At 39.2% G+C, this 27,451-nt stretch overlaps 1 protein-coding gene across 1 annotated transcript in view; it reads left to right on the forward strand.

The window, feature by feature from the left end:
* Positions 1 to 27,451, forward strand: part of LOC126284222 (calcium release-activated calcium channel protein 1-like) — a 153,337-nt gene that overhangs the window by 117,943 nt on the left and 7,943 nt on the right. The window contains exon 3 of the mRNA XM_049982995.1: positions 12,523 to 12,789. Coding sequence (XP_049838952.1) covers positions 12,523 to 12,789 — 267 coding nt within the window. The remainder of the gene's footprint in view (positions 1 to 12,522; positions 12,790 to 27,451) is intronic.

Below are 27,451 nucleotides of genomic sequence, written 5' to 3' on the forward strand. Positions count from 1 at the left end.
CCTAACGCTTCCCGCCAATACTAAATTGGTGATCCCTTGATACCTCAGAACATGTCCTAGCAACCGATCCCTTCTTCTTGTCAAGTTGTGCCACAAACTCCTCTTCTCCCCAATTTTATTCAATACTTCCTCATTAGTTACGTGATCTACTCACCTAATCTTCGACATTCTTCTGTAGCACCACATTTCGAAAGCTTCTATTCTCTTCTTGTCGAAACTATTTATCGTCCATGTTTCACTTCCATACATGGCTACGCTCCATACAAATACTTTCAGAAACGACTTCCTGACATTTAAATCTATACTCGATGTTAACAAATTTCTCTTCTTCAGAAACCCTTTCCTTGCCATTGCCAGTCTACATTTTATATCCTCTCTACTTCGACCATTATCAGTTACTTTGCCCCCCAAATAGCAAAACTCCTTTACTACTTTAAGTGTCTCATTTCCTAATCTAATTCCCTTTCCATTGCCCGACTTAATTTGACTACATTCCATTATCCTCGTTTTGCTTTTGTTGATGTTCATCTTATATCCTCCCTTCAAGACACTGTCCATTCCGTTCAACTGCTCATCCAAGTCTTTTGCTGTCACTGACATAATTACAATGTCATCGGCGAACCTTAAAGTTTTTATTTCTTCTCCATGGATTTTAATACCTACTCCGACTTTTTCTTTTGTTTCCTTTACTGCTTGCTCAATATACAGATTGAATAACATCGGGGAGGGGCTACAACGCTGTTTTACTCCCTTCCCAACCACTGCTTCCTTTTCATGTCCCTCGACTCTTATAACTGCCATCTGGTTTCTATACAAATTGTAAATAGCCTTTCGTTCCCTGTATTTTACCCCTGCCACCTTTAGAATTTGAAAGAGAGTATTCCAGCAACGTTATCAAAAGCTTTATCTAAGTATACAAATGGTAGAAACGCAGGTTTGCCTTTCCTTAATCTATTTTCTAAGATAAGTCGTAGGGTCAGTATTGCCTCACGTGTTCCAACATTTCTACTGAATGCAAACTGATCTTCCCCGAGGTCGGCTTCTACCAGTTTTTCCATTCGTCTGTTTAGAATTTGCGTTAGTATTTTGCAGCCGTGACTTATTAAACTGATAGTTCGGTAATTTTCACATCTGTCGATGCCTGCTTTCTTTGGTATTGGAATTATTATATTCTTCTTGAAGTCTGAGGGTATTTCGCCTGTCTCATACATTTTGCTCACCAGATGGTAGAGTTTTGTCAGGACTGGCTGTCCCAAGGCTGTCAGTAGTTCTAATGGAATGTTGTCTACTCCCGGGGCCTTGTTTCGACTTAGGTCTTTCAGTGCTCTATCAGATTCTTCCCACAGTATCATGTCTCCCATTTCATCTTCATCTACATCCTCTTCCATTTCCATAATATTGTCCCCAAGAACATCGCCCTTGTATAGTCCCTCTATATACTCCTTCCACCTTTCTCCTTTCCCTTCTTTGCTTAGAACTGGGTTTCCATCTGAACTCTTGATATTCATACAAGTGGTTCTCTTTTCTCCAAAGGTCTCTTTAATTTTCCTGTAGGCAGTATCTATCTTACCCCTAGTGAGGTAAACCTCTACATCCTTACATTTGTCCTCTAGCCATCTCTGCTTAGCCATTTTGCACCTCCTGTTGATCTCATTTTTGAGACGTTTGTATTCCTTTTTGCCTGCTTCATTTACTGCATTTTTATATTCTCTCCTTTCATCAATTAAATTCAGTATTTCTTCTGTCGCCCAAGGATTTCTACTAGCCCTCGTCTTTTTACCTACTTGATCCTCTCCTGCCTTCACCACTTCATCCCTCAAAGCTATCCATTCTTCTTCTACTGTATTTCTTTACCCCATTCTTGTCAATTGTTCCTTTATGCTCTTCCTGAAACTGTCTACAACATCTGATTCTTTCAGTTTATCCAGGTCCCATCTCCTCAAATTCCCACCTTTTAGCAGTTTCTTTAATTTTAATCTACAGTTCATAACCTATAGATTGTGGTCAGAATCCACATCTGCCCATGGAAATGTCTTACAATTTAAAACCTGGTTCCTAAATCTCTGTCTTACCATTATATAAGCTATCTGAAGCCTGTCAGTATCCCCAGGCTTCTTCCATGTATACAACCTCCTTTTAAGATTCTTGAACCAAGTGTTAGCTATGATTATTTATTTATTTATTTATTTATACATTTATTTTACCTGGCAAGATTAGGGCCTTCAGGCCCTCTCTTACACCTAACCAGGCATACTCAGATTGAACGAGTTACAGTTACTAAATAACATTAAGAACATTTAACGTATTATGCAGTATTGATGTCAAACGAAAAAACTTTGAGATTATAACAGTAGTACAATGATAGTTATAACAATAAAAATAATTATAACAATCAACGATAATAATGATAATAATAATGATAATAGTAATAATAATAATAATAATAATAATAGTGACTAAGTATATGAAAGTAAACATACATTTCTTTTGTGAATGTCAGTTTGTTGGGAATTTTCTCGTTATATTCTTGCAGCTTGTGAGTTATTCTCATCGAGCAGAGACATAAGACGATAGAATGGGGTGAAAGAGATATATAAGAGGTAGATAGGTTTGAAGAAGAGAAAAAGAATGGTAAGATTCGAAGCTGTGATGGAGAGAAGAAAGAAAGAGATGTTAGGGGCACAACAATGGTGGCTATACCGTCCCTAATATGTAAGTTTTGAGTTCCCTCTTGAATGTTGAGTAGTTCTGGATAAGACGCAGATCACAGGGGAGTGCGTTCCATAGTCGTATGGCTGAGATGGAGAATGACACGGAGAAAGATTTTGTGTTATGTAAAGGTACAGCCAAGATGATAGACGTATCCGATCTGGTATTGCGATTGTGGAATGATGATAGATGTTTAATGTGAGAAGATAAGTATTGAGGGCACCAGTGGCTAAGAAATCGATGAAGTAAGCACATCGTGTGGAGATCGCGTGCCTTATGTGGGCGTATCCAACCTAGCTGGGAGTATGAAGGACTGATATGATCATAAGTTGTGCTCTGTGTAAAATTCTACCAGGCGACTTCCTCTTTCATTTCTTAATCCCAATCCATATACACCTACTACGTTTCCTTCTCCTCCTTTTCCTACTATCGAATTCCAGTCACCCATGACTATTAAATTTTCGTCTCCCTTCACTATCTGAATAATTTCTTTTATATCATCACACATTTCTTCAATTTCTTCGTCATCTGCAGAGCTAGTTGGCATATAGACTTGTACTACTGTCGTAGGCGTGGGCTTCGTGGCTATCTTGGCCACAATGATGCGTTCACTATGTTGTTTGTAGTAGCTTACCCGAACTCCTATTTTTTATTAATTATTAATCCTACTCCTGCATTACCCCTATTTGATTTTATTATTTTTATTATTATTTTATTATTGCATGGCAGTAAAGGCGAAAAAAGAATAAGTCTTATTGTCTCATTGATTCGAGGTAGCCTACACATTTGTAACCCGCCTCTGTTTTTCCTGTGTAGAAAATGTTTCAAAAAAAATCTATACGTTCTTCAAAGTTTTCAATATTCTCAAAATACTAGAAGCCTGCATACTCCATCGAGTCGGGTAAAGGGGTCGTAAACCAGCTTGATCGTTGGCGCTCTCACAGCATTTGCTTCTGAAAAGTCCCATCCTTTTGTTGGATTTCCTTACAGTGTTTATTAAGTCGTTGGCTAAAACCAAAATATCTCTCATAGACATAAGATGGAGTAGTCTGTGCACATAACTTTTTTAGCCCTTCGAACTTACTTCTCATATTCGAGACACCATCATAGCACTGTCCTCTTAAGTTATCCATTGACAAATCGAGACGAGCAAAAACGTCTTTTAAAATATTAAACAGAGTTTGTGATTCAATGTTGGGGGTCTCGTATAAGCCAATAAAGTCTTCGTTGATGATTAACGGATCATCGACAGTACGAATAGAAAATGACACGTGGTCGTGAATCGAAGAAACACTTGTTTCGTTAACCATAACAGAAAAATGTTCAGTCTCCTTGACTGAAGCCAATACCTTTCTCAACACAGACTTTCCTAGTAGGGTGGGCTTTATACAGCCGCGTCGTCGTAATGTCTTGATGCTTTAAGGTGACGCGAGGCGGAAGGTTCCAGGCGCTGCTGGTTCAGTCTTTGGATGCCGCCGCCGCGGCCTCATTGCTGGCCCGCCGACGCCAGACTTTACCCGAAGGTTCGCACACTGGGACGATTTCTAAGTAAGCGCGCCGCATCGTAACACTATCATGATTCACACCACTCGTTTTCAGTGAACCTGCTTACTACCATAATAATTATTTGTTTTAACTCATTACTGAATGTATTTTAAAAGATAACTATCGTCAAATAAGGAAAATTTTTGATTTTACAAAGCATAATATAACTAATAATTTATTTATTTGAGCGAGCTTGGGCGCCCCTCAGGTCCCATGGAATTGGCGCCTGTGTCGGGATCCTATAGCCTTCAAATTTTGTTTGTCCTTCTTCACTTGACCCTTCTGTTACAGTTTCTGCTACTTTCTGTTCTTAAAATGATAGTTTTGCACGAAGTCTAGCGATCTGCACATTCTGAAACTTCACACGCTTTTGCAAGACACGAATAACTACACTTAACCTAACCACTTCATCGTCAAAGCAGGTCTGTGTTGATGAGTCTGTGTTGATGAGTCTGATGGATCTGGCACTGATATATGGAGAGTTGAATTGGCTGCTTCTGTGCAATCAGAGTGTTCTACAGCTTTTGGCGAATTGTTGAACCTCTGTAGCAGTTTCCTCTTCACCATCAGCTGAGGCGGCTTATTTATGATGTCAAACAGTGTGGGTATTCCATTCTCACTAGTTTATTATTGCCTGCGTTCATGAACTGGTTTTGTTCGAAGTGAAGGTAAACAGGGGCTTTTTTCACAATATCTCCCCGTTTGCTATTCACTAGCCATTTTCTGCTCCTGAAACGAAACATTGATCATTAATACACATGTAGTTTGCAAGCGAATCCTGACATTACAGTTTAATAACATGATGATTTATACCTCGCAGGGTCCTTAGGAAACCTATAAAAAGACAGATGTGGTATCATCTTCTGGTTGTTGCTGCAATTTATTGGGCTACAGACGCTCCCGTTTGTAAAAACCATTATACAAACTAAAATAAACAGCTGGTGTTCGCTTTCACTTTCACGATCGCGCCGAACTCAACAGTTTTACTTCCTGGCTGTTTGGCGCACTGCTGGAGCAGTAGGCAACGAAATAGAGGTAAAGTGTCGCGACTATTATGCTAGACTGTGTGATGACTGTTCTTTTCGATATTTACGGCATTGTGTGTTCTTACTGTGTTCCTGAAGTTTAGACTATTAAAGAACATTTTTCCCTTGAGGTTCTTGCTCGACTATATAAGAAAATATGAAAGAACGACTCAAATCGTGGAAGAAAATCATGAGTTCTGTATCAGGACAACGCACCGCATCATGTTGCATTGTCTGTTACGAGGTTTCCAGCGAAATGAAGCATCCCAATGTTGGACATTGGTTAACATACCGCTCTCGCTGCTCACTAATTTCACCTTTTGCACAGCATCCACTTCTGAAATTCACTGAATGACGTTGGATTATCATGAATACAGGGCCTCTAATTGTTCATCCACTACCCAGCTCTACGTAGATGCAGGACGTGACGCAGGAGAATTCCTCTTTCAAAAAGGGTCAAATTCCTCCCAGAGGAGCAGCATCAGTCACTGCCCTGCAGGCTTTGCAACCCACTGGCCAATTCTATAGGGAATCATGTGGCGATTGTGCCGCCTCGGCAGACACCAGCTAAACGAGGGAACAGCAGCATCTCCACAGTGAGCTGAGTCCACAACATGCACCAAGCAGGCCATCAGGGGCTGTGGGCTCCAGTTCCCCAGATTTACTCACTGTTGGGCCTAGGTCCCTGTGGGTTAAAAATAAAGTCAGGGCTCTCACCTACCAGGACCGAACTGACACCAGGGCTTCTCAAGGCCATAGCATCTTAGGTGCTTAACATACAAGCCTTGAAGTCTCCTTGCTCCTTACCTTGTAGCAGTTCCGATTTGAATACGTAATCGACCAAGCATATCCACAGGCGCCGACTCCATGGGACCTGAGGGGGCCCGAGGCCCCTCAAAAATTCTCTTGGGGGGGGGGGGGGGGGGCGGAGCTACCCCAATAATTTAAGAAAATTATTTGTTATATTATGCTTTGTAAAATCACAAACTATGTTCGAATTTTTTATTTTCCTTGTTTGACGATAGTTACCTTTTAAAATACATTCAGTAATGAGTTAAACAAATAATTATTATGATAGTAAATAGGTTAACTGAAAACGAGTGGTGTGAGTCATGATAGTGTCACGGTGCTTTGCACACACTTAGAATTTGTCCCCGTGCGCAAACCTTTAGGTAAATCGGGCGCCGGCGGGCTAGCGCTGCAGGCACAGCGACGTCAAAAGGACTGGGGCAGAAACGCCTGCAACCTTCCGCATCGCACACCTTAAAGCCGTCGCAGTCATCCATTGTGGATACTTCCGTTCAGTGCATGCTGCAGACCTGTTTAGTGTTCCAACTTTAGTACCTAATGGACTATTCTATATGACTATGTTTTATTCGTTTACTTTAGTCTCTTAATGTATTGTGAATTAAGTTTGCAATGAATAAATTTGTTACCAAAAAGGCACAATTGGAAGTTGATGATACTGCAAGTCAGCCTCCAACAATTATTTTGTCATCAATTGCTTCGCCGCCTTCAGACAAGAACCGTTCACAGCCGAAACCTGGACAATCCAGTAATGGAAGATCATTTCAGAAGTCTTGGTTGATCAAACATACATGGCTAGAATATGAAGCATGTACCGAAAAAGTTTTTTGCAAAACTTGCAAAGAGGCAGATGCTAAAAATCTATTACAATTTTCTTCAAAAAAAGAAAATGCATTTACTTCGGTAGGGTTTTCGTTCTGGAAAATGGCTTTGGAAAAGTTCCGTCTTCATAAAAATATGTTTATGCATAAAGAAGATGTTCTGAAACTAAATTCTATCACTAACCAAAGTGTGGCCTCCCAATTGAATGAACAGTTAGTGATATGAAGGTAGGCCATCTAACTCTTGAGACAATTTTTACTACCATGCAATTTCTATGCTTCGAGACATTACGACGCCGGCGCTGTATAAAGCCACCCTCCTGTCGCAGTCATTCAGTGTGGATAGTTTCGTTCAGTGCATACCTCAGTTTAAAGATTGGTTAGGGCATTTGGGGTATAAGTCAATGTCCCACGATATTCAAAAGGAGATCATTGATCTGAAAGGAAAGTCCATGTTGAGAAAGGTATTGGTATCAGTCAAGAAAGCTGAACATTTTTCTATTATGGTTGACGAAACAAGTGATTCTTCGATTCACGAACAAGTGTCATTTTGTATTTGTACTGTCGATGATCCGTTAATCATCAACGAAGACTTTATTGGCTTATAGGAGACCCCCAACACTGAATCACAAACTCTGTTTAATATTTTAAAAGACGTTTTCACTCGTCTTGATTTGTCAATATATAACACAAGAGGACAGTGCTATGATGGTGCCTCGAATATGAGAGGTAATTTTGAAGGGCTAAAAAAGCTACGTGCACTGCACTGCTCCCAGTTTAGACTTGTCTGTTGTAGATAGTCTCTGCCATCTTATGTCTATGAGGGATATTATGGCTTTAGCCAACGACTTAATAAACGCTCTACGGAAATCCAACAAAAGGCTGGGACTTTTCAGAAGCAAATGCTGTGAAAGCGCCAATGATCAAGCTGGTCTACGACCCCTTTGCCCGACTCAATGGAGTATGCAAACTTTAGTATCTTGAGAATATTGAGAAACTTTGAAGGACTTCTAGAGTTTTTTGAAACATTTGCTGCAGAGGAAAAGCAGAGGCGGGTTACAAATGTGCAGGCTACCTTGAGTCAATGATACAATAAGACTTATTCCTTTTTACGTGTTTACTGCCATGCAATGAACCCAGTGGAGGATTTTAATGAAAAAATTCAATGCCCTCATCTAAGAGTTGCTGATCTGCAAAAAAATATGAGGTCTTGATTTGTATATTGAATGGAAGGAATGATAGTTTTGAACACTTTTGGGAATTGTGTTTAAAACAAAAACCTTCAGAACTTGATGATCCTTTGCTTCCTCGGAATCGAAGTACACCAAAGAAGTATGAACACAATGAAGCCAGTTCACCACACATTCAAAACCCCAAAGAAATACTTCAAAGCTATTTACATTGAAGTTTGTGGAATGGTGCAATCTTTCATTACTGCGTGGTTTGCTTCAACTGTAGTCACACAGATCATTACAGTTCAACAAGAATGCTTGCTTTTAGTAAACAGAGGTGAAACAAATTTGGAAAAATCAATTGAGTTTTTCAAAAATGACATAGACTTTGAGAGATTGAGCTTACTCTTGAATATGTTAGCCGATATCACTAACAAAAAACAACTGGTCTTAAAAAAAATGCGTGATGTAAGAAAGTACATGGCACAAGTGCCTGCAGTTGGAGAGATGTTATGTGAAGTAGTGAAGTGCATTAAGCTTCTCCAAGAAGTTCGAATCACGACAGCAATAACAGTACGATCATTTAGCGCCGTTTGGCATCTGAAGTCATGTCTCCGATCAACAATGGAACAGAAGTGTTTGAACCACTTGGCTGTTCTTCATGCCCACCGACATGTTTTGGATGAATTGGATATCCGACCAGTCATCAATGACTTCATATTCACTAATCCAGTCAGACGGTCGACATTTGCACCTTTCTAAAGACACAACCCTAATAATGGCATTTAGAGCAATATTAAAAATCTTTATAAAATAAAGAATTAAATACATACATAATGTTAAATTTTCAGTTTCGAAATATTAGTACTAGTTTAGTACTGTATTACTATATTACTTTATTAGTTATTTACAAATACTTAAATATTTTTAGGGTGTAAGACCCAATTAAAACCTGCTATTTACGAATGTTTTACTGAAATTATTAGGCATACTGTATTAACTTTATCAACTGTATTAAATCATTAACTTTGAGATACTGTTTTTATTTAATAAAACTGAGCTTCATTCAAAGTAAGCTTAAATTAGCTATTTCACTTATTAATCAAAGTGCTATTACTGTGTGATGGCAATATTTTATGTTTTATTCGTTTAATGATAGTTTAGGATTTATTTAAATATAATTTCGGCCTTTTCAGAGCTATATAGTTACTGCTCTGTAATAGTCTATAAGCACGATTGTTACTGCAAATTAAATTAGCTTTTTACAAAAATACCGTGCATGTTTATGTTTTGTTTCTTTTTTCAAAGCCGAAAAATGTGTCAAGTTTGTTGAGTTTCCCAGAGTGTTGAGTTATTGATAGCCCAGTTTTTGGGGTTCTAATGTTGATTGCTTTAAAAAAAACTTAAAAACTCACTATTTTTCATCTCAAATTAAGAAAATTTCCCAGGCTGTGACCCCCAGTATGCCTCCCCCCCCCCCCCCAATATTTTTTATAAGTCTGTGCCCCTGAGCATACCTAGGCCTGGCCAAACAAAGCATCTGACTCCACTTCTCCCTCCAACTGTGCTTGTGAGTCACTATGCCTCAAAGAGGTTTGTAGCAAGTGGCAGGGACAACGAACATGTGACCTCAAGCTCTATCAACTTTCGTAAGTACTTGTAGTATGAACCTATTTATTCAGACATCAAGTAACTTCCTGCTGAATGGCTCTCATTGAACAGTGAGGTCCCCCAAAAGGCATTAACAATTCGCCACCTGAGACCTCCATGGTTGCACGACATAACGCACTGTCTAAGTACCCAGATGCAAAAACTCTGTAAGAATGGGGGACCTTTCCCACACTGCGGCTCCAACTTATGCAGGCCTATCCAGGTTCACCCCAAGCTCTCACCAGGAAGCTGCACCAGAGCCCCAGCAATTGGAGCCACTAATTTGATTAACTTAATAACAAAATAATCTCTAACAGATGGTGCACAGTCTGTTGAAACATAGCATCAAGATGTATCTATCACACAAGATCACAAATTGTAGTTTTCAGGATAAACTCTACTCCTTTTCTTTTTAAACAGACCCAAAAACAGTAAAATATGGCAGACTCTGTTGGTAACAGCACATCTCAGAATTTTCCTCGAAACACTATTCATTCACTGATACTCTGACCTCTCTTATGCTGCTTGTATCCAGAAAGAAATACTCTCCACTAGTCTGAGAAATGTTATAGTTTGTTAAAAAGGTAAGCCATTCAAAACAATCTCATGCAGGTCTCTGCCACTGGCACCAGTTATAATCACATGACTCTTTTACTCTATAGTTGGAAAATTGAAGTAACCCCCCATTACAATGGCATGATCAGGGAAGTATCTTATGATACTGTGCAAGTATTCTCTGAAGTGCTCTGCCACTACAACTTTACCAAAGCTTAGTAACAAAAGTCTGATTGTACAATGAACCAAAGAAAATTTGTGACACTGAGGGTAACTTGGTAGGGAGAGTCCCATCAGATACAGAAATAATTTCAAGAATCCCCCTCCCCTCCCCCTCCCCCAGAAGCATGTTGGGCCCCTGTTGTTCATTATATATTATTCACCTGCAAAGCAATATTTAATAGTAACCTCAGAACTCTTTGCAGGTGATGGAGTTATGTATAATGAAGTATTGTCTAAAAAAAGCTGCAGAAATATTCAAACAAATCATGATAAAATTTCAAAGTGGTGCAAAGATTGGCAACCTATGACAAATGTTCAGAAATGGAAAATTGTTCATGTCACGAAACAAAAAAAAAATTAATATCCTATGACTGAAATATCAGGGTTTCAAAGTTACAATCACTCAACTCACACAAACACCTGGATGTACTAGTAACACTTTATAAGGATATGAAATGAAAAAATCTGAATACTGACAAAGTACAGTCAGTTTACAAAGGAGACTGCATACAGATCACTTGTGCGACCCATCCTAGTACACTGCTCAGGTGAGCAGGATCTGTATGGAGAATTACTAACAGGAGATATTGAGTGTATACACGAAGGATGGCACAGATAGTCACAGATTTGTTTGATTCATGTGAGAGAATCATGGAAATATTCAAAAACCAAAACTGGCAGACCCTAGAATATAGATGCAAATTATCCCCCAAAAGCCGACTTACGAAATTTCGAGAACCAGAATTAAGTGGGGAGTCTAGATATATTTTTCTTCCCTACTTATCACTTCTATAAAGGTCATGAAAGCAATTTTAGACTAACTCCACTACATTTGGAGGCATGTATATAGTCAATTTTCCCATGCTCCATATGCAACTGGAATGGGATGAAACTCTAATTATTAACAAATGGAAAGACCATGATGGACTAATCAAAATGCTCACCATATAGAGAAGATGTTGAGTCACGGACAAGCACAATGAAATGATCATTAAACACAAAATATAGCAGTCTTCATTGTGCTTGTCTGTGACTTAGTGTTTCCTCTATATGGCGAGTATTAGTGTATCATTTTCATAATACTGTTGCAACTATTAATATGCTACACTGATGAGCCAAAGCATTATGACCACTGTTCATTATATTATGGGATTAAGGGCACGTGATGCAGAGGCTTGTCAGTTCTCTAAACAGTAAGGGAGGAATCAGAGACAGATTCGACAACATGTTTTAAGCACAAGTGTTTTGCTACACAACATTTAGTGTTCACTGCTCAACACAGTGCTCTACAATATGTGACCCCTACACGTTCTCATGTTGACATCGTCAATAACAATCTGTGGTAACAGCATCGTCGAGATTGAACCAGATAGTGATCATTTCTGGATATGCCATTATCCTGGAAAATGGCTGCTTGAATCATGCACCACACCAAAGACACAGCCTGATGGAGGTAATATTACACTATTGGGATCACTCACATGAGCTTCCATGCGACCTGCGGTAGTAATCGAAGGCACCGTGACAGTTGTGGACTACAATGAACACTGTTGTGAGCTCCCTGCATCTTTTTATCCTCGGTATCTTCCCTGACAGCTACGGCATCTTCCAGCAGTATAACTGCACGTGTCAACAGGCCAGAATCAAACTACAGCCATTTGAGGGGCATGATAGGGAACCAAATTCGCATGATCTGAATCCGATGGAACAGCCTGAGCCACCAGCTGGCGACAACTCCATGTCTAGAAACCATTGGCCCACAATGTAGGAGGATTGCTTGGGTTGTACATGAACATTTGGTGCTACACAACTCCGGAAAACTACCAAAGACTTGTTGAATCCGTGCTACATAGAATCACTGCTGTTTTGTCTGCAGACAGTTGATCAACACACTACTAAACAAGTGATCATAATGTTTTAGCTCATCAATGCAGGTAGTAGTTTACAGTAGTTTTCAAACTGTGTACACAGCAGGTGGCAGAGCATAAGAACCACACTCATTTTGTGTGCCCACAGCAGTCAATGGTGGAGCTGCAGGTGAATGTGCCAACACGCTGCCCGGCCTGGCTGTTCACCATGTTCGCGGTGTGCACCGTGGCATTGATGGCGGTGCATACGGCTACTCTCGTCATCTCCACCTTCCTGATGCCTGACCTGCATGTGCCCCACCACCGCATCACCCACCCACTTGTGGTGCGCCTTCTGACGCCCGCGCTGCGTCGGCTCATAGAGGTTGCCTGGGGCTGCTCCTCCGTCGCTGGACTCTTCCTCTTCATGGTGGAGGTAACACCTGCCCCCCTGTCCCTGCCCTCGCATCAGTGCAATAAAACTTGCTTAGATGTTCCATTTGCCAAGTGCCATATGGCAGCCTGCAGATGACAAGTACAGCTGTAGGCACAGATGTGAGTGTAGGCAGTGGTGGCTCATGATTATGTATTCTGGGTATTCACAAATTTTTAGATTTAGGTAAGTTTGAGAGTGTGACATTAATAGCATATGCTGTATAACAGTTATGCTTATCAACAAGGTTATACAACTACAGCCATTGCCAACAATAGTAGTAATGCAAGGGTCATTCAATAATTAAAGAGACAAATTGGTCTGTAGAAGAAAGAATTTATTTTTAGAAGACAATACTTTTTCTACTTTTTAACATAATCCCCTTGAACATTTATACACTTGTTCCAATGGGCTTCAAGCTTTTTTATTCTGGCTGCAAAGAACTCTTTATCTTGATGTTTGAACCAATTTTCCACAAACTTTTTCATGTCCTCGTTGTCATGGAACCTCTTTGCATGTAATGCCTCCTTCAGTGCACCAAACAAATGGAAATTACTCTTTGCTAAATCAGGACTGTAAGGGAGATGAGGCAGTACTTCCCAGCCCATTTTGTCAATGGTGTCACGGGTTAGTAGAGCAATATGTGGACATGTGTTGTCTTGCTGGAGAATCACATCTCTCCTCTGAGATCCATGACGTCCCTCTATATTACGGCTGGCTTCACCTTGTTTAAAAGCAAATCCAAGTAGTATTGGCTCTTAATTGTATGCTGCTCTTCGAGATAATAACAAAAACCTGGGTCTTCAGCATCCCAAAACACTGTCAACATGACTTTTCCTGCTGATGCTTGGGTTTTGAATTTTTTCTTGACAGGTGAGTTGGTGTGCTTCCACTTCATGCTAAGTCTTTTTGCTTCTTACTCATAATTGTGAACCCAAGTTTCATCACAAGTTAAAATTTTGTTGAGGAAGTGCTCACCTTCTCTTTCATAATGTTCCTTTAACTCTGTGCACACTCTCACCCTTGTTTCCTTGTGTAGCCATGTCAACTCCTTTGGGACCCATCTTGCACATGTTTTATGGTACTTCAGATTGTTATAGATAATGTTATGAACTGTGCCAGTACTAACTTGAACCTATCAACTATCATTTCCACAGTTACATGATAGTTGGCACAAATAATGTCATAAATCCTACTTTCAAGTGAGGGAGCTGAAACTGCACCTGATCGGCTAGAACGGTGTTCGTCGGTCACTGAGTCATGATCATTTTTGAACTGTACTACCCACTTGTAATAATTTTCATGATTCATACAACCTTCACCATGAACTTTAGACATTCTACTTATATATTCACTGGTTACTCGCCTTCAACAAGTAAAAAGTGAGTTACAGAGTGCTGTTCAACTAATGTGGATGTTTCAAGCAGGCTCACCATCTTGAGATGTATTTTTGAGGTTTTAAACAAAGCAATGATGATACATCAGCTGATCAGAGCTCATCCCAGTGATACCTCCTTAAAGCCATAAAAGTGCCAGACTTGCCCTGCTAACAGTTTTTCCCCAGACCAATTTGTCACTTTAATTACTGAATGACCCTTGTAATAATAATATGCATAACTTGTCTTAAAAAGAAAGAATTATTTTTTGGAATTGTACTGTTTTGTACATAATTAAGAACAGTTTATGCAAGAAGCTTTCACTCCTTCCTGTTTTGCATTTTTGGTAAGGGGAGGTTTGTGCTTTTTTATTTTTTTGGGCAAAGATACAAGATCTGTAATGCATGTGTTAGTCCACACATTAACTTCTGGAACATTCTTACGTTGCACCTACACAACACCTTATGGTTATTATACACTTCTTTGTTAAATGTTAACTTTCTGACTGTCCCCACCCTCTTGTTGCCCAAAGTTGGTTTATTAATGTTTGGAGTAAGTTAGTAACTTGGGTGACTGATCACATTTTCACAGCACCTAAGTTAGTAACTTGGGTGACTGATCACATTTTCACAGCACCTGTCACGCTTGGATAGTGACACATTGCAGCCAGTGACAGGGACAGTCAAATTCAAATAACCAGTTCTATTAATAATAAAAATACTCATCTTTTTTGTTGCTCTTCTTTGTTTGTATTGTTGGCTTGTCATTTTTCTCTTTTCTGTGATTTATCTTTTAATCATCTAAAGGATAATCGGGTTGATGTTTCAATGATAAAATGAATTCCGGTGGACCTTCTGCAGACTTACACATATATTTCAGTCATTTCACTTCACAATACAAATAAATGAAACACACATAAATCACACTTCAAACAAATGGCACAAAAGAATAAAGATTTACCTCTAACAACATGTAGCTAAGAAATTACTATGACATATCAATCTATACTGTCTCTAATGACCTCGTTGCCGATGGGACACTAAACACCAATCTCTTCCTCCTCCATCAATCTATATATGCACATACGTTTCATAAATAAACTACAATTAATTGACTATCTTTTTTTGAGAAGTCCATAATCATCATTGTAATTACATTCAGTATTTATAAACATTGACTTTTAAACATTTTCACATAGTTTTGTAGTAACGGATTTTTGGTTTTTGTGTTCACTTCATATGATCCGTGATTGGTTAGTACACTTATCTCACCATAATCATTTTTATTACAGCTTGTAGGCACATTTATTTGATTTTGTACCTTTCTGAGCCAATGGATCTGGTCTGGGTGGCCTTAGTTCCTTTGTGACTGACTTATACTGGTAATTTTCTTTTTTGTTAGCATTTAATGCGGAGTTCATGTTGACACTGCACACGAAAGTTGATTCTATTGCAGTAAACAACCCAACTCCAAACAAACTGCAGCTTGTGGAAATGATTAGATTTAGGTAGTAATGTCTACCAGCATGATCACTTGACTAGAATACAAATAAGGCATTGAGAACCATAAGGGACAAAAGCTCATCATTGTTGATCCAACATTTAAGTGAATATCAGACAAACTGGTGAATTGGCATTTCGTGAATGTTTATACAAACAGTGTGGACCTACATCACAGTTAAACCTGACTCACCATAAGATTTCAGAATCATTAATATCTACATTCTTAAAGTTGACAAAGAAGTGCTTTATGGTTCTTAGCACCTCAACTGGATTACTATATGATAAAATTCAAAGCTAAATATGCTATAACGCATTCAGAAACCCGAAAAACAGGTTTTTCTGTCAGTATAATGATAACATACACTGACATCCAAACTAATTTTGCTATGTTGTTGAGTGAATTGGTATATCTGTGGAGGGTGCTACCATCCAGCAGGATTTCTGCAAATCAAATGGGGTTAAAAGTCTGCTTCAGTGTGCTACCACCCGATGGCATTGAAGTAAACTTTTAGTTGAGTGGCAGGGGCTAGCTATGCACACCATGAACCATGCATGTTGTTTATCAAATCCATATGTATTTGGACTGTAAGGCAAGTACATCAAGTCAGTTGCACATGCGCAAAAGCTCCTTAAAATGTGCACAACTGAAGGTGTGCTCATGACACTGATGCCAAGTTTCATGAAGTCTACAGGAGTAGCAATGTAGCATAGTGCAGTAGATTTAGCCCTGTGTATTTCAGATTACTGCATCTACATTAGATATAACGGCATTCAAAGAAAAATAACCAAAAAAACGTGTAAGGTGTTGAAAGTTAGGGTGTTCATGTGCTCTTGTGCTCTTACACAGCAGCTGCCACTGTGTAGGTGCAGGTGTAGATGTAGATGTAGATGCAGATGAAGATGTGAATGTGGAAGGCCACAAATAAATCAGTTTCCATACGAAAGATGAAGAATTTAACTCTTTTCTGATTCATTCTTACAGCATACTGAAACCAATACATCTTCACGGTGGATCAGGAACAATAGTATGTTAAGGAAAAAACAAATGACACATTATACACGAGAAACAAACAGTTTCAAGTGCAAAGTAAAGGTGACCGACAGTATTATTAGGAGTGAAGTGAATAAGTTCAGTACGGTAAATTATGTTGGACTACCTGATAACAGTATTTCCATGGCAGATGATGTTAGATTAAAATTACTGGCTATGAAATTCAGTGAATTCTTCCCAACAATGGTAGAAAACATAGGGGCTGGAAACTGATTCCCAAAAGCAGATCCACTAGATTTACTAACAACGGTGTTGTGTACTTCTTCATCACGCATCAGTTTTGCCATCTCCACTCTTAGAGTGGAGAGAAGCTACGAAGGTGGGTGAGGGTTACATTCTGCACAGAGAGAGAGGGAAGATACATTGTGATGCTGCCAATTTCCTTCCATCAGGTCACGCTCTGAGACAGCTGATGGCATGCTAGCATAAACATCATTCCACAGTGAACTTTAAGAACCGCATTCTTAGTAACAAGAATCCTTATGTGCAACCACACACACAGCCTTCCACATAGAATTAATTAATTCTGAACTCAATCACAACATTCCCAATCATACAAAATATCGAAATAAATAATTTCTCTACATTAAGTTCTATATGGTTGAAGATGACAGACTGTGAAAGTAGAACACCTGTAAAGAAAAACATAAAAAAAACAACAACAGGAAAACCATTACATGTGGTAACAAGGTATATATGCAAAACTTTATGCTGTTTTCAGATTTGTAAAAACATTCTTAGGAACACTAATTTACATATATGTAAGTAATAACAAATATTTTTCCTATTGTATGACAGAAAGCAAAGGAAAGCCCAGCGGCGATGCTGGAACCTCAACGAAATGTCTCTGAGGGATAGCACAAAAAGAAACAATCGTGTTTCCAAAAGTGCAGTTTATTTGTAAAGCAAACAGAGATGGAAGAGCTTTAATCTCAAGATGATACACACACTATTTTGTCAGTAAACATATTTCTTTAAATACTGTCAGTGTTTAATGATCCATCTTTGAATGCCAAGGATTTGTTTTGTTAATCAAACGAATTTTTGCATTGCTTACATTAGGCACCCACAGTGATCAAATACATTTACATTTAAATCATTTTCAAGTTTTAATAATTTGTGACCATAAGGATATCAGAAATAGATCATTACATGTGTTGCTAAAAGCTAATTTTCTTTCATTGTGCAACCAGCTACGGCATTATAGTGTGTGTACTCATTTGAACGAAATATGTTTTATGAAGAAAACAGCTTTGTTACGAGGTCAGAGATGAAACTTGAGCTACTAATAATTTTTTATGCTGCTGCAGGCACAGTCACACAAAGTCATACATAAGTAGCAGTAATTGGTGCTTACATACTTCAGAGCAAGAAATCCACTCCATCATCTTCGCTGTCCAACATAGATGAGTCAGTCTCAACAAAATTTATGACAAATGGTTTCATAACCATGTCCCTGCCAGTTTCCCTGTTGTAACTTTCATCTTGCAGTTTTTCTGTATGTCTTACGCAAGTTGCCCATGCAGATATTGAGATGCAGTCTATTGCCTCATGTGTAAGTCTCTCACCACCTGCAATTTTGAATGTATTGTTCTGTTCCACAAGATATGCTTTCATCTGAGCCCATACCAGCTCAATTGGGTTTTAATGGCAATGGTATGGGGGTAATCTAATGACACGATGTCTATACTGCTTTGCAGTTTCGTCTATCTCTTAAACTCTGTATGCAGGCTTTTGTTGATTGTCAAGAACCAGCAATAGTGCTCTGGTATGCGACGAGTTATGAGGTATTCCATTAGATGACAGCCATGCAGTAATGTCTGTCTTTTTGGAGTTCATGTTGTTGTTGTTGTTGTTGTGGTCTTCAGTCCTGAGACTGGTTTGATGCAGCTCTCCATGCTAATCTATCCTGTGCAAGCTCCTTCATCTCCCAGTACCTACTGCAATCTACATCCTTCTGAATCTGCTTAGTGTATTCATCTCTTGGTCTCCCTCTATGATTTTTACTCTCCATGCTGCCCTCCAATACTACATTTGTGATCCCTTGATGCCTCAGGACATGTCCTACCAGCCGATCCCTTCTTCTAGTCAAGTTGTGCCACAAACTTCTCTTCTCCCCAATCTTATTCAATACCTCCTCATTAGCTACGTGATCAACCCACCTAATCTTCAACATTCTTTTGTAGCACCACATTTTGAAAGCTTCAGTTCTCTTCTTGCGCAAACTATTTATCGTCCAAGTTTCACTTCCATACATAGCTACACTCCATACAAATACTTTCAGAAAAGACTTCCTGACACTTAAATCTATACTCGACGTTAACAAATTTCTCTTCTTCAGAAACGCTTTCCTTGCCATGGCCAGTCTACATTTTATATCCTCTCTACTTTGACCATCATCAGTTATTTTGCTCCCAAAAATAGCAAAACTCTTTACTACTTTAAGTGTTTCATTTCCTAATCTAATTCCCTCAACATCACCCAACTTAATTTGACCACATTCCATTATCCTTGTTTTGCTTTTATTGATGTTCATCTTATATCCTCCTTTCAAGACACTGTCCATTCCGTTCAACTGCTCTTCCAAGTTCTTTGCTGTCACTGACAGAATTACAATGTCATCGGTGAACCTCAAAGTTTTTATTTCTTCTCCCTGGATTTTAATTCCTTCTCCGAACTTTTTTTTATTTTATTTTATTTTATTTTTTATTTTTTTATTTTTTTATTTTTATTTATTTATTTATTTATTTATTTATTTATTTTTTGTTGCTTGCTCAATATACAGATTGAATAACATCGGGGAGAGGCTACAAACCTGTCTCACTCCCTTCCCAACCACTGCTTCCCTTTCATGCCCCTTGACTCTTATAACTGCCATCTGGTTTCTGTAGAAATTGTAAATAGCCTTTCGCTCCCTGTATTTTACCCCTGCCACTTTTATAATTTGAAGGAGAGTATTCCAGTCAACATTGTCAAAAGCTTTCTCTAAGTCTACAAATGCTAGAAACATAGGTTTGCCTTTCCTTGATCTATTTTCTAAGATAAGTCGTAAGGTCAGTATTGGCTCACGTGTTCCAACATTTCTACTGAATCCAAACTGATCTTCCCCAAGGTCTGCTTCTACCAGTTTTTCCATTTGTCTGTAAATAATTGTCAACACCTGCTTTCTTTGGGATTGGAATTATTACATTCTTCTTGAAGTCTGAGGGTATTTCACCTGTCTCATACATCATTACTCAGGGTGTTCCACAAGGCTCCATATTAGGCCCAGTCCTATTTCTCTTTTATGTTAATGACTTACCATTAAATATCAGCTCCCCATCAGTTCTGTTCGCAGATGATACTTCTGTCTTAGTTGAAGATCAGGATTCAGAAAAAATTCTCAAATCTGTGATCAGTACCCTCAGTACCTTAGAAACTTGGTTTCAGCTAAATGGGCTGAATCTAAACATATCTAAGACTCACGTGATGCAGTTCAAAACCAAACAGTCAAAATGTGAGCAAATTAAGATTGTACACAACAACCAAGTTATAGAAGAAGTTGACTCAGTCAAATTCTTAGGTCTAAAAGTAGATGAAAATTTGAGGTGGCAGGCACACATTGAATACCTTGCAAACAAATTGAGCAGCTTTGCATTTGCAATGCAAATATTATCAACTGCAACGGACATTGACACGCGGAAAGTAGCATATACAAGCTACTTTGAATCCATTATTAGGTATGGTATTGTTTTTTGGGGTAACTCGACAAACATAGTGCGGATACTAAAAATACAGAAAAAAATCATACGAAATATGTGCACTGCCAATCACAAAGAACCATGTCGACCATTATTTAGGAAACTCAAAATATTAACTCTGCCATCCTTATACATATATGAGATTATTATATTTTTGTACTCCAGACGCGACTTATTTGAGGGAAACCATTTTGTCCATTCACATGATACCAGAAACAAAGAAAATTTTATGCTCCCCACCCACCGCCTCAGACTGTTTGCAGGGACCTCAATACATGGGAATGAAAATTTTTAATAAATTAAAAGGGAACAAGTTGATGCAGATGAATTTAGGTTCACTTAAAAGAAAGCTATATGAGGTACTGACAATGAAGTGTTATTACTCAGTGGATGAATTCATGCAGGACAATCTGGAAATTTGAGCTGGGTACAATGTGTTACATGTTCCAAGAAATATCCTTATAGTGTTGTTATTTATTATAGTGCTATCATTAATTAATGTAAAAATCATTGTAATTGTTTTATAAATTTTTGACATGTCTCCTGTACGCAAACCAAATGGATTGCAAATGTACGTCATGAGATGAATAAAACACAATTCACAATTCACAATTCTTGCTCACCAGATGGTACAGTTTTGTCAGGACTGGCTCTCCCAAGGCCGTCAGTAGTTCTAATGGAATGTTGTCTACTCCCGGGGCTTTGTTTTGACTCGAGTCTTTCAGTGCTCTGTCAAACTCTTCACGCAGTATCATATCTCCCATTTCATCTTCATCTACATCCTCTTCCATTTCCATAATATTGTCCTCAAGTAAATTGCCCTTGTATAGACCCTCTATATACTCCTTCCACCTTTCTGCTTTCCCCTCTTTGCATAGAACTGGGTTTTTTATCTGAGCTCTTGATATTCATGAAAGTGGCTCTCTTTTCTCCAAAGGTCTCTTTAATTTTCCTGTAGGCAGTATCTATCTTACCCCTAGTGAGGTAAACCTCTACATCCTTACATTTGTCCTCTAGCCATCTCTGCTTAGCCATTTTGCACTTCCTGTTGATCTTATTTTTGCGACGTTTGTATTGCTTTTTGCCTGTGTCATTTACTGCATTTTTATATTTTCTCCTTTCATCAATTAAATTCAGTATTTCTTCTGTCACCCAAGGATTTCTACTAGCCCTCGTCTTTTTACCTACTTGATCCTCTCCTGCCTTCACCATTTCATCCCTCAAAGCTATCCATTCTTCTTCTACTGTATTTCTTTCCCTCATTCTTGTCAATTGTTCCTTTATGCTCTTCCTGAAACTCTCTACAACATCTGATTCTTTCAGTTTATCCAGGTCCCATCTCCTCAAATTCCCACCTTTTTGCAGTTTCTTCAATTTTAATCTACAGTTCATAACCAATAGATTGTGATCAGAGTCCACATCTGCCCCTGGAAATGTCCTACAATTTAAAACCTGATTCCTAAATCTCTGTCTTACCATTATATAATCTATCTGATACCTTTTAGTATCTCCAGGATTCTTCCATGTATATAGCCTTCTTTTATGATTCTTGAGCCAAGTGGTAGCTATGATTAAGTCATGCTCTATGCAAAATTCTAACAGACGGCTTCCTCTTTCATTTCGTAGCCCCAATCCATATTCACCTACTATGTTTCCTTCTCTCCCTTTTCCTACACTCGAATTCCAGTCATCCATGACAATTTTAAATTGTCATCTCCCTTCACTATCTGAATAATTTCTTTTATCTCATCATACATTTCTTCAATTTCTTCATCATCTGCAGAGCCAGTCGGCATATAAACTTGTGCTACTGTAGTGGGCATGGGCTTCATGTCTATCTTGGCCACAATAATGCATTCACTATGCTGTTTGTAGTAGGTTACCCACATTCCTATTTTTTTATTCATTATTAAACCTACTCCTGCATTACCCCTATTTGATTTTGTATTTATAATCCTGTATTTGCCTGACAAAAAGTCTTGTTCCTCCTGCCACTGAACTTCACTAATTCCCACTATATCTAACTTTAACCTATCCATTTCCCTTTTAAATTTTCTAACCTACCTGCCCGATTAAGGGATCTGACATTCCACACTCCAATCCGTAGAATGCCAGTTTTCTTTATCCTGATAACGACGTCCTCTTGAATAGTCCCCGCCCGGAGATCCGAATGGGGGACTATTTTACCACAAGTGGAGTACATATATGCAGTTTTGTTCACTCATACTGAGTGAATGCTTGCATTATCCATGACTAGCATTGTCCATGACTATAACTGAAAATACAGGAAAATGTGGCAAAAATTGTTGTGTAAACCATCTTTTGAAGATGCTGTTTGTCATTTCAGAGTGGTAATCTTCAGAATTCTTAGCTTTAGATGCCTTGAAAGTCAGCTTACCCTGGGGAATAAAGCCTGTATCTGCTGATCTGATATGAAGCACTATAATTCTGTTACCCTAACCAACAAGAACTTTTAATCCACTGTACCCATAACTCATTTTCGAGCACACAGTCCTTTTGTGGTTCTGATTAACAAAATTTTCATCTAAGTAATAAATATGAGATGTGCCAGCTTCTCTGATCTCCTGCATTGTTCTCAAAAATGCAGTCCTTGCAGCTACAATATTGCTTTGTTCAACAATCACTGTTAGTTTTATGGTACCTAAACCCCATGTCTTTCAGTATCCTCAACATGATCCATTTGCTTCCGTTAAAATTTTCAGCTGTTGGATACTTGCCTTCAGCATACATGCTGAACACTATGTGCTGCAAAACATTTTTCACAAAATTGTCTTGCTCAGCCACTTGTTTTTTGTGGTTGTGTTGCTTCCCTGGTGATTTGAAACCAGCTGAGCCCCAGGCTTGGATAGACATCTTAGCTTCACTGGATATTCTCTGAATGGTCCTTAAATCAATACCACAGGCTTCAGCTGTCTGCTCCTGGCATTATGCAACGGCATGACCCGTGCCTTGTGCCGGCGTGGATTCAGTGGAAGATTGTCTCTTAAAGTACACACGGAACACTATTCCTCTTTCCTGTTTGTGTAGCACATGGTGTGATTGCTTACCATCACTCACAATAAACACTATGAAGGCAGTCAGCACTCAGCATGGAACACAATGACTGAAATAAACAGTTAGAACTTCCAAACGCAACACAACCTGCACAGAATGAAGTCAAGAATGTCACTGGCATGCGACTGGCTGTGAGTCATGTGGTACACATCCGAATGCTTCTGCACATCCAACCCTCACCTGCCTTCGCAGCTGCTCTCCACTTTAAGACTTTACGAAAATCATTAAGTAAGTGAAAAGTGATGATTATTATGCTATGATGGTTTTTCAACTCAAGTGCTCAAATTTTCTGCTGACTTGATAGCACTTTTGTAATGTAACTGAAGTCAGTGCCTCATAAGATGCCTTCTTTGCAGTTCATCTCTTGAATATACAGATATTTACAATAAATCAAAATAACCAAGATGACCAACCACTTTTTAGATTTCAGTTAATGCAGTTTTTTGACAATTACTTAACAGCTAACTAATGATGAAGTACTGAATCAAAATGATCAAAAACAGAAATGTGGGGACTTCACCAGAAAAGTGGCAGCAGAGGAGATATGATACTCTGACTGATGTGGCAGCAGCCATGAGTGGAATATGTTGGGAGGAAAGTAGTGTGCTCAGAACTTTATGCCTGTAAGGATGCGTATCAGTAATGGCCCTGGCATTGTGTCTTGGTAGGGGTATTGTGCTGAGTGTGTGGGTGTTTGTTTTGATTGTCTGGAAATCACCATTCTGTGGGATGGGGTTGACATGACACTTGGTGTCCATGAGTTGTCAGGTCGGTTTCAACTGCTTGGTGCGGACTAGCTGCTGTGTGTCCCAGTGCACAGCAGTGTTATTGGCAACACTGGTACATTGTCTATGTTGCAATATTGTACCAGTTCCATCTGCTGACATTAATTTCTGCTTAAATAATTCAGGCTCATGCAAAATCATTACTAGTAACACTTGGGGTGGTAGTTTGTTGATCCACAGAGTCTGAAGTGTGTGATCGGGCACGAGATTTGTGTCCAAAAGCATACACAGCCAGCATCAAAGTTGTGAAGGTGGCCTGGTTCCCAGATGTTTGTCTTATATGACTTGTTTTAATTGATGCCACGAAGTTGGAGTAATGCTGATTTTACAGTGTCATATCCATTGTTGTCTAGGTATACCAGAATGGTGTCACTGATAACATCTACGAGTACATGTTCACCTAGGTAACACAGGAATCCATTGAATATTTCACTGTCATCAGAAATGCTGTGATTGGCAAGTATGCACTCAGTGATTGCAAATGACACTGCCAGTTGGTAAGGACGGGATGGCTGTAACTTGAAATGTGCGCTAAGGCGTACAGACTTGTCACTGGTATATGATGGTGCTGGTTGCCTCATCGGTGTTTGGAGAGGCACAATGGATGAGCTCTCAATTCCTGGATGTGGCACAGTTGTAAATCCTGTGAGGATGTCCACAAACTGTACAACCTGTTGGACCATGTGAACTGGTATAAACTGGTTGATCAGATTTGTATGTGGCACTGTGGGCATGACAGTGTTGGAGAACATTCCATAATTTGCATTTATAGCAGCCTGTCCCACTGCATCTTCATGGTATGCAGGCATTTACAATCATGAACAAAGTCACTCAATAGACTGTCCATATGTACTCTTTCTTCAGTAGTGCAGGTAACATAGTCAGCCAAAACTGACTACATTCAACAAGGTGAAGCCAACATCATTGTGCTCTCTTTCCTAACTTGCTGAGAAATGATCCAGCCATGCCCTGCACTGCAGTCAGCCATGGTGCAGCTCGCCACATGGACAGACATGAAGAGAATCACAGTGTTGTGTCTCCCAATCCTGATTACCTCCTCCCACAGAGCTCCATACTCCCAGAGGGCAGAGGGTGGGTGGGGGAACCTAATCTTTGCCTTAGGTCAACTCAATGAGAGATCCTTCTCAGGGCACAACATGGTGAACTGAGCTTATTGATTAGTTTATCTACATGTTGACTCCATTTTAATCATATTCCTAGATTTCCAAAAGGTATTCACCACTGTACCACATTTCAACTACTAACCGAGATATGGCCATATGGAGTGTCTTCACAAGCATGCGATTGGCTTGAGAAATATCTGATTAATAGGACCCAGTATGTTATAGTGGATGGTGATTGTTCCACAGAAATGAAAGTAACATTGCATGTGTTGGAAAGAAGTGTAACAGGATTTCTAATGCTTTCAATACAGATAAATGATTGTCACAAAGGATCAGCAGCATTATAAGATTGATTGTTGGTGGTGCAGTTGTGTACAGAAATGTATCATCATATGACAATCATATGGAATAACAGAGATGCTTGGACAAAATTTCCTCTTGGTTTAATGAATGGCAGATTTTTTAAAAAAGTGGACATGCCTATAACAAAGATGAAGATCCCAACAATACCTGACTACAAGATTGGTAGTAAACATCTTGAGCACAGAACATCACATAACTATTACTAACAAGCTATTTGAAATGGGAAGATCACATAATAAAAGTATTTGGGTGGGTGAATGTAAGACTTGGATCTGTTTGAATGGTCCTAGGAAAATGCAATGTGGCTGTTAAGGAAATCACGAACAAGTTGCTAGCGTGGCCAATTCTTGAGTATTTTTTGAGCATTTGGAGTTCTTATCTGTAAGCGTGACAGACACTGAACGAATTCAGAGAGGCACTGCTAAGAACATCATAAGTCAGTACAATCCATATAAAAATATGCTCACGAATCTTAAACAGAAATCCTTCAAAAAGAGCTTACCTAGTTCTCATAAAACCATGTTGAGTAAATTTAGAGAACCTTGTGGTGACCACTAACATTGAACATGTAAAGACTGATTGTAACAAAAACTACTGTGAAGGACTTCATGATTATCTTTGACCCAGTCTCATTTCAGCTGTCATTGTGTGTGTTATGCCTCTTTTTGTATTGTGCTAAATTCAATGAAAGTGCTTTCTCCAAATGTTTGCTTTTGTGTAGATCATCTCCTTTCTTCGTTAATTCGCTATGGGAACAGGAATTACCATACTGGTATTCATGTAGCACATTTATGTCATAGTGCCAAAGCCTGCATAATGGACTGGAAACATTTTTGTGACTTGGACTCCAGCATGGGCACAGAGACAAGTTTTTTTTTCTTTTTTTTGTGACACTTTTGCCATTCAGCCTATACAAATTCCACACTTGTTTGTAGCTACCAGCTTCCATCTGTCTGCAAATGTGAACTCTAGCCTCTCCAGGTTGCTGCCACCAAACACAGGAACCGCACACAGGCCAACATGTGCACTTCCACAAAATATCCCGACTTCATTCCATGCCAAATCAAGAAAGATGTGTCTTCCCCTTTCCCACTGCCACCACACCAGATGTATGTACATAATGTGGAGTTACTCCCCTCTTCCACTATAACCAGACATGTACTTTTGTGTGGTCCCTGTACCACCAACATTACGGTTTGCTCATTTGTGACCACGGTCACATCGTCCATGATGATGGTGTGCTCATCTGCACCAATTGCACCATGTGCCTTGTGTGGACAGTGTATCTGTGTCCTCTCCATGCAGATCCAAGCAATCCACCACTTCCTTGGTCTATGGAGCTACCATGGTCTCCATGCTGCCATCGTCTCTTCCTGCGAAGCTGCAGCAGGTGCCTGTCAGAAATTTTCCTAAGCTATCTTGCCTGCAGAAAGAGAAACCCAAAATGTGATTTGACTTGATTCATCACCTGTTGAATGTCCATGGAATTCTGAGTGACGATCCATGCTTCATACGCTCTGTTAGCCACTTACACAATGAGCCAGACCTGCTTAGCGACCTGATGCTGAATCCCCCATCATAACATAACTATTTGAATGTCCATGGAATTCTGAGTGATGATCCATGCTTCATATGCTCTGTTAGCCACT

Source organism: Schistocerca gregaria, chromosome 8 (assembly GCF_023897955.1).
Source record: "Schistocerca gregaria isolate iqSchGreg1 chromosome 8, iqSchGreg1.2, whole genome shotgun sequence".
NCBI lineage: Eukaryota > Metazoa > Arthropoda > Insecta > Orthoptera > Acrididae > Schistocerca > Schistocerca gregaria.